This window comes from Acanthisitta chloris, unplaced genomic scaffold (assembly GCF_000695815.1).
Source record: "Acanthisitta chloris isolate BGI_N310 unplaced genomic scaffold, ASM69581v1 Scaffold25113, whole genome shotgun sequence".
NCBI classification, from domain to species: Eukaryota; Metazoa; Chordata; class Aves; order Passeriformes; family Acanthisittidae; genus Acanthisitta; species Acanthisitta chloris.
Window position 1 is genome coordinate 2,943 of NW_008663600.1, and position 8,706 is coordinate 11,648.

At 49.4% G+C, this 8,706-nt stretch overlaps 1 protein-coding gene across 1 annotated transcript; it reads left to right on the plus strand.

The window, feature by feature from the left end:
* Positions 1-212: 212 nt before the first annotated feature.
* On the plus strand, positions 213-5,240 carry ARHGDIB (Rho GDP dissociation inhibitor (GDI) beta). The gene is made up of 5 exons (XM_009071060.1): positions 213-401; positions 979-1,062; positions 1,873-1,949; positions 3,431-3,494; positions 4,446-5,240. The coding sequence occupies exons 1-5, from the start codon at positions 224-226 to the stop codon at positions 4,643-4,645; spliced, it is 603 nt and encodes a 200-aa protein (XP_009069308.1). The 5' UTR covers positions 213-223; the 3' UTR covers positions 4,646-5,240.
* The last annotated feature ends 3,466 nt before the right edge of the window (positions 5,241-8,706 follow it).

Genomic DNA, 8,706 nt, shown 5'->3' on the forward strand with positions numbered 1-8,706 from the left:
GATTGTGTTCGAGCCAGAATATCAGCACAGCAGTGTCAGGATTGCAGCTGATTGCTGTCGCCATTTGCCTGTAACAATCCTGCTGCCTTTGGCACTAGGTGGGTGCCTGCCTGTCTCGGGGACTGAGCTACACTGTGCCCAGAGCAAGTGCCTCCAGGGACACTACCCCATCCAGAGCAATCTCATTGACTGTCCCCTCCTCTGTTACCCAGACCAAGTGACCATGACTGAGAAGACTCAAGAACCTCATGTGGAGGAAGATGATGATGAGCTGGATGGGAAACTCAATTACAAACCTCCTCCCCAGAAAACACTGCAGGAGCTGCAGGAGTTGGACAAGGATGATGAAAGCCTTGCTAAGTACAAGAAGTCCCTGCTGGGAGATGGACCTGTGGTAGTAGGTAGGCTGGGGCACACTGATAGGGAGGGACTGGGGAGATGTATCACAACAGTGTTCTGTGGGGATGAGGCAAGTTTGCCTCAAAGAAGAGGGATCTTATTTGGCCAGGGACATGCACTGCTTCTGCTGGAGGACTGAGGATGGGCAAGTGGAGAGATGCATGTAAAGGAAGCAGAGATGATGCTCTGAGCTTTAGGAGAAAGATTATTGGGGAGTGCTGGCTTTGGAAAGGGACTTGTGATGGGACTTATGTGGGTCTTGGAGGACTTGAGGGGTTAGGAATATGAGTAGACCAGCCTAGGCTGAAAAGAGGTCTTTTTGCTCAGAATAATCGTAGGAAGGAAGTCTCCTGTAGTGGAAAGACCTCCTCAGAATATTGGTATGGAGGCCAGAGGGATCCCTGAAGGACTGGGGTAGATGTGTGGTTCTGTTTTGCTGAGAGAAACCTGGTGTTACTATGTGTTTCATGAAATGCAGTTTCTATGTGGAAAGGCACCCCTGTTTCTTCAGTGCCATTCCCCTCCTGTTGCATTTAATTTTGCAAGCTGACAGCCTCCCTCTGACTTTCTTACCTGCAGACCCAACAGCTCCCAATGTGGTGGTCACCAGACTTACCCTGGTGTGTGATTCTGCTCCCGGACCGATCACTATGGACCTTACAGGTAGGCACAGGCTCTGTCCTTGGTCACGAAGGTGAACGAGCAGAGGCCCTGGCATGCTTCAAGTTAGAAAGGAGTTTGTCCTTGGGATGCCACAGGGGGGTTTAGAGGATCTCTGAGGGCATCTTAGCCTTGTTTCTTGTTTTAACATATGGAAAAAAAAGGAGATGTAGCAGAGGAGAATGTTTAGGGTCTTCTTCTTCACCTAGACTGCCCTAGGGGCTTCTGGGTTTCTCCTGCCATCTCTGCTTACTTTCAACGAAACCACACAAGCACAAGGGATGTGCATGCATTCGGGTAACAGGCTGTTTTGAAACTTCAGAATCGAGCAATACTGCAGTTCCGGCTCCTGAGGACACGGGGAGAGAACCAGGCTTCACCTTATATGGGCTTTTCTGCAGAGAGAGGAAGCTGGGCCCAGAGAGGCTTCCTGTTCAATCAAAACCATGCAGAGCCCTGCAGGGCCCAGCAGCCTTGCAAGCTGGGCAGGAGCTGCAAAACACACTCCACTCACCCAAGCCAGGCCTGGGCATCTGCTTATGCTTTGCACATGAGCATCTCTACATATATGTGCCCAGACCTGTGTTTATTTAGGCATTATCTTCATAGATGTGGGCACAGAAACATACGTACACTCAGGCATTTCTGTGTTTGGTCTCACAGTGCAATTGCTTATACAGACTTTCGCATACTTATTTTGCAGGTTTTGCTATCCTTCAAAGGGATGCTCACCTCTGGCACCAATCCCAGCCCCATCCCCCCATGCATAGTCTCTTCTCGCTGTGACAGTTCTGCGTAATCTTCTCCTTACAGGTGACCTCGAAGCACTCAAGAAAGAGACCTTCGTATTAAAGGAAGGAGTGGAATACAGAGTTAAGATCCACTTCAGAGTGAGTTGATTTCCTTCCTGTTGCTTCTCATCAGTTGATGAGGCCAGTCTGCAGCAGTCTCTCAGATAACTAGAGCCAGGCAGCATGTCTGCTCAAAATATGAGCCCTTGTAAAGCTTCCTTGGCTTCAGGTGTTGTTCTACCCAACAAGGGACCAGGTATTTCTAGGGAATTGCTTCTGCTTGTTCACCCCTTGGTGGAAGCTGATTTCTGTCTGCTCACACTAGTGAATAGCAGGTAGTTGGAAAGCCAGATCAGTAGTTTGGGCTGGGTTTGGTTTGGCCTTTTAGCCACCAGAAAATCTTTACCTCACACGAAATGGAAACGGACAGGAAAGAGAAGAAATAATGGCTTTCCATGAAGTACCAGTTCTGTCAGTATTACTGGGCTTCATGTACACATAAAAAAGATTTCATACTGTAGCATTTGACTGAAGATACCTGAATTCTTCTGGGTCATAATGTACCCAAATGGGCTTATTTCTCTCTCCCATTAACCAGTGTGCCAGCCATTTCTTCTGTTTGCAGCTGAAAATGAAGCTTGGCCACACTGCAGTGTGGTATCCAGCACTGAACTGATCATCTCCACAAATGTTTGCTTCAGGCAAAGCTGGGCTTGGCAGAGAAGGCAAAAAGGGAAGATAGTTCTCCTGAAGCAGACAGGGGAAAGTGTTAATATTGTGGATTCTGTTGGGTAGATTTCCCTTCTTCTCTGAAATTTGCTCTCTCAGAGATGACTGTTCCCCAGTGCTGTCCCCAGAGACACCTCCAGCTCTCCTTTGTACTATGAAATATTTCCATCCGTATCTGACCCCTCTTGATAGGAGCTGTCTGGAGCCAGACAGGTTATTCTAACTCCATCCCTCAGTCCCATGGCTGGTAAGAGCTGGCACCATGTGAATTGTCCCCTGGGATGTAAAAGGATCTGTTCATCTTGTTTCCAGAGTGAGTAGTATTCACTGCAAGGAGGTAGTGTATGCTGGAGAGGAACAGCAAGGCATACAACCAAGCTATCCATGGGAGATTTGAGGAAAGATTATGTACAAAACTGTCCCTCTGTCTCTTGAGGAGAAACTTGCCAGCTACCCATGGAGCTTAGAGGGCAGATGGAAGTGCTCAGCTAATGTTGCCCATCCGTTTATGCTGGAGGGATGACTCCAGTTACCCATGTATGGTTTTCAACACGAAAATTACTAACAGAACTCCCTGCTTCACTTTTCCTTTGTCCTCATCAGCCTGTCTTGAAAATCTGAGTGATGTGCTCCAGTCAGCTTCAAAGGCAGGCAAAGGATGGAGAAGTGCAGGAGATGGACAGAGGATGCTGTAGGTCTCCAGGTGGCTATGGAGAAATTGTGTTAGGGCTCCCTACAATGTGTCCTGTGCTGAGCCTCCCTGGTATAGGGAGTTTCTCTAAGAGAAAAGAGCCCAGCAATACAGAGCTAAAAGCCTTCTCTTGACACTTAGTTCTGGTCAATTCTTGCAGGTAAACAGGGACATTGTGTCGGGACTGAAATATGTGCAGCACACCTACCGGACAGGGGTGAAGGGTGAGTAAGAGTCCTTTGTGCTCTGTACACTATTGCTCCTACCCCTGTGTTTGCTTTGCTCAAAGAAATGTTCCTGCAGCTCTGGACTGGGCAGAGTCTCCCTTGGTCCCCAGGCTCCCTTCCTGTGCCACCAGGCAGGAGGTGAGACTTTTCAGCAGAGTGCATTAGCCTGCACTCTGCATCACCCAGGCCAACTCTTTCCTGTCCCTGTGCAAATGCAGTGTGAGCCAGCTCTGGTATCTATCTGTATGCTGCACCACTGTTGGCAGCAGCAAAGTCCACAGAGACACTGTTTAGGCAGTGCTTGCCACAAATTTCCTCTCCATACTGAGTTCTTCACCTCCATTCCACCCCCTGTAGATTGGCTTAGCACGTGTGGAGCTTCCCACCTTTTGAAAGCTCTTCAGAAGCACTTGATAAAATTCAGAGGTACTCTACAAAACTTCCTGCTGTGTGCAGAGTCCTGTATTTGCACATGGGCTCTCATCTTAATGCAGTGCTGCTCTGCTTGGACAAGGCAGAAGAAAGCCTCATTCTGCACACACACATCCCACATGCATTTTTGCATGCAACCACCTCTAAGTCTTCAGCGTCCTGTTCAGCACACGTAAGTGGTGTCTTCTCACCGGGAAAGGGTAGTAGTGGGGAATTAAGGTAGATCTTGAGCCATATGCTGGGTGTACCCACTCCCTTCTAGCAGCACTTACATATGAGAAGATACAGACTGAGTTGTCTGTTCACTTGCCCATCCATCCATCCTACCCTTCCAGCTGTCCTTACGCTTCACTAACCCACCTTTTCCACCGATTCTGTTCCACTTTGCTGACATGGACTGTTTCTTTCTCTCCTATCTCCTTTCTGTCTGTGGTCTGTCCTTATGCTCATGACTTCTTCTCTCCTTTATCATTCCCCATCTGAGGGGCTCATCCCCTGTGGATTGTTTTCTCCTAGTGGACAAAGCCACATTCATGGTCGGCAGCTATGGGCCACGGCCAGAGGAGTACGAGTTCCTGACGCCTATTGAGGAGGCTCCTAAGGGTATGCTGGCTCGAGGCACCTATCATAACAAGTCCTTCTTCACGGATGATGACAAGCACGACCATCTCACCTGGGAGTGGAATCTGTCCATCAAGAAGGAATGGACAGAATGAGTTCACCCAGTTTGCCTTCCCCCTTCCCGTCCCCTTGCCTCCTGCACCAGTCTCCGGGTGGGCCATGCCCACCATGCTGCTCCTTCCTGCCACCATGGCTGGCCACAGCCCTGGCAGCCCTTCCCGTGGGTGCTGGGGCTCTGTGCCAGCCTTGGTTGATGCACAGCCCTGCAGGCGGCCTTTGCTGCTGCTTCTGATACACTGAAAGTAACCCACCTGTTCTCACCACCACCCCATCATCACACATAATGGGTTAAATTGGGAAGCATCTCCCTCCCTCTCTCTCCCAGTACTTTCTCCTGTTGCCACCATCTCTCCTGTACTAACTCCGGTCCCGGAAGTGCCTTTTCTAGGAAACAAGGTCACCTGGCAGGGCGGACTGGTCCCTGGAAAATCCCTATCTTGAGTTACACTTGCCATGTGCTCTGATTCATTGTCAATGGTTACTTACCTCCCGTGATGGTCTCCTGGTCTGTATCTGGTGCCCTACCCTGTTAAAATCCATCCTTGTGCAGGCAAAGGCAGTCAGGGGGAATGCAGCTAGATGCTGTCACAAGACTTCAGTGTCCCAAGAATAAAACCAGTTTCTTTCTTCTTTTCTGCATGAGTGTCACATTTTGTTCTAGAGTATGTTTTTCAGTGATGCATTATAGGAAGGCTTAAGAGCATATTTCAGCTGTGAATAGCCCTCCTCCTTCAAAACATCAGCCTTACTTTATAAGCAAATTATTTCAGAACTGTTTCCTTCAGGGATTTCATGAATTCTTTGAAGCCCAAAGTCTAGGCCATGATGGGGGTAGACAGCCCCCACCTCTCATCCCGGATGGCAACTGAATGAGCCACAGATCTATAACATAGCCTTCTCATGTTTAATACTTTGTAGCAGTTGTTCCCCAGAGCTAATGCAAGAGCTGCATGTTCCCCTGGCTGGCCTGCTGGCCAAGCACAAGGGGACATCAGCCTCTGGGACCCTGCACTTGGAGAGGGATGTTCTTACCCAGCTGATGCACCTGGTCACACAGGTGGAGAGCAGGCAAGATGTCCAGTGCTGTGGGTGAGGATGCACTGATGGCACTGCCAGTGAGGGTCTTCAAAGTTGGTGCCTGCACAGCAGGGAGGAGCTTTCTCCAGCCAGGCGTTTATCTCATGAACTGAATGCTTTGCCCTGGGCCAGCTGCTCCCTTCCCACAGCCCTTGGAGTGGCTGTGGGCCCCTGCAGCAGCTGACGTGTCTCTTGACGAGAAGAGGACTGGAGCAGGGTGGCATGGCAAGAAGAAGGCAAGCTGGTACTATGGGCACATCTGTCTTCCTGTACCTCTTCGTTATCCTGCTTACCAGATGCTCCCCAGCAGGGTGTGCTGGAGATGGTGAGTCTGCATCCCACAGTTAAGTGAGCTTTTCTCCTGGTTTGGGGAAAGGTTAGATTTGCTGCAGGGATCTATCCAGGGTATGCTGCACAAACATTGTGTTGAGCTTGCAGGAGAAGTGTGTGATTGAGCTTGTGAGGGTGGGATGCTTGTGTGCATGTTGGGGGGAGCGTCTTTGAGCTGCTCTTTGTCCAAGCCTGACCTCTCCTCTCCAGGCGGAGCCAGCAACGAGGAAAAACCTATCCTGTTAAACAACATCGCAGATGCTGAAGCCTTTGTCAGTGGTGCAGAGGTGGCAGTCATTGGATTCTTCCAGGTGTGTTCACAGCACCTCCCTTCTGCCAGTTACATGCCCTGTTCCATCCTGATGAGAGTGTGGGGCTGGATGTGGTGTAAGCACCTGCAAAAGGCAGCTGTTGTCCTGAAAGGTGTTGGGGCTGTAAGAGGCATGTGGAGGGATTAGGTGGCAGGTCACAGAGAGAACACAGGGAATTTGGTCTTTGTGTGGAAAGGGAGATGGAGCAACAGAGGAAAATGAAGGAGCCCTGGAGCAGGAGAAAGGGAAATGCTACGGAGGAAGCAAAACAGGAACATGGGTTGCAGAGTGTTGGTGGTGGGGTGAGTGGGTACAACAGTTGTTTGCTGTAGTCAGCAAAGACAGAGTAAGGCCTGTGCCATGGGGCTGAGGAAGATGAGTCTCAGGAAGCAGTGCTGGTGTGGGTCCTGTCAAATCCCCAAGGGAGTGGGCTCAGGCTGTAGCCTCTTCCTAGGGAGGGTACAGGCATGGTGTCTGTCTCACTGCTTTGTTCCCCAGAGTTGATACCCTTGGCGTCTCTCTTTTTGTCTTGATTCAGTTGAATTCAAGGGTGATTGATGGGTACAAGCCCCTTGCTCCCAAAATGGCATAAATATTTTTCCTCAGGAAATAAGACAAAAATTTATTGAGTTAGGGCACTGTAAAACAGAGGCCTCTGACAGGATCATTATTACTTTCAAGGTCCCCAAGTTGCACCTTTTTCTGCCTTTTCTTTCAGCTCTGCTCTTCTGCCCACACACTGCCTTGTGGCTTCTGTCAGAGAGCACCTCAGCCATTCAAACGCAACTCCTTCTGCAAGCACCCTCCTTCTGCCTTGTGCCTGGAACTGGAAGGCAGCCTAGGGAGAGCATCTTGCCCTTGCTATTAGACAGTGTCATCTCACAGCCCACCACAGAGTGAGGACCGATGGTGCTGCCTGTGCACTGCGGGCAGCAGCAAGTGTCAGCTGGAGGCTTTTTGCCACAGGGGCCTTGTAAGCAGTGATCACAGAGCAACAGCCGCCTCGATTTCAGTGCCTGCAGGCATTTGGACCTCCTCCCGTGCTGCCCTTGCAGTGCTAAAGCTGTGCAAACCAGTGAGGCAATGTGCACACGCAGAATGAAAGTGCTGAGACACCTCCTTCCCCCAGGGTAGCTGGCTGGGCTTGTGGTGGGGCTGTACCCGGGGCGCAGCGCCTCTTCCTGAGCTACAGCAGGGACATGGCTTCTTTTGTCTTGTGCTACAGTGACCTCCCCCCGCTGCAGGATTTCATTCTTCAGAGCTAGACAGGAGGCTGCTGCCGTGCGGCCGCAGCTGCCAGGGGCACGAGGCAGCAGCCAGCGACGTGTCGGGCATTCAATGTCTGAAGCACAACAGGGCTGGATTTGAACAGTAGATAAAGATGTATGTGTGCCATGAGGGCTTGGCCCTCTGCCTGAGAGTATATTCATCCAAATAATGTCCATGTTCTTTGTTCACCATAAATTATTTCTCTGCTGCAGCCTTTCAATTTGCTGCAGTATGCAGCTCAGCAAGCTTCCCATATAATGAGCACGACCTCCCTGACTGGGAACAGCATGCCATGATGGAAAAACAGCACACTGCTCCAGAAACCCTGCGTGTCTGCGAGAAAGGGCCATGCTTGGCCTGATTAAACCTCAGCTTTCCCAGGAATGCTCCAAAATTCAGTGAGATTCCCACCCTAGGCTTTAGTGCTTTCACCAGAGCAATGTTGACGCACTCCCATTTCCAAAACAGGTCATGAGAGATGTTTTTCTTTTGAACGAAGAAAGAATTTTGTTTTCCATTCTCTCTGGGCTTGCAAACAGCTGAGCTGACAGTTCAAACTAAAAAGAGAAACAAACCAATTTCCAAGCAGAGACTGTATGTTGAGAATTTATATCCAGTAAATGGAAGCATCAAAAACACGTCACTGAAAAGTTGGGAATGGAAATAGCAAGGGAGGTTTTAATACAGGCTAAGGTTGTAGTTAATGCTCTCGATGCAGGAAAGAGAATGGACCTCGAATTGCTGAGAGATCGCACATTTCTATCCTTTGTTATATCTGAATTAACTACTTTTTAAAGGATATAGCTAAGATATCTTTTTAAAGGAACCAGGATACTGTTAATGTGAAATGGTCAAAAATAATAAGCCCCTGACTCTAGAATCAAGTTTAGCTTAAAATTGCGGGGTTTATATATTTACTTATATATACATACACACATATATAAATACAGATATATATGTGCATGCATATGTATATAGATTTAAACGTGCTGCACCCAGATTCTGGGTTCATCCCCTCCTTTTTGAGCACCCAAGGGTTCTGCACCATCCAGGCCTGTTTGACGTGAGCGTGGGGGTAAGCAGGGCAGGGTGCCAGCAGGGCAGGGTGC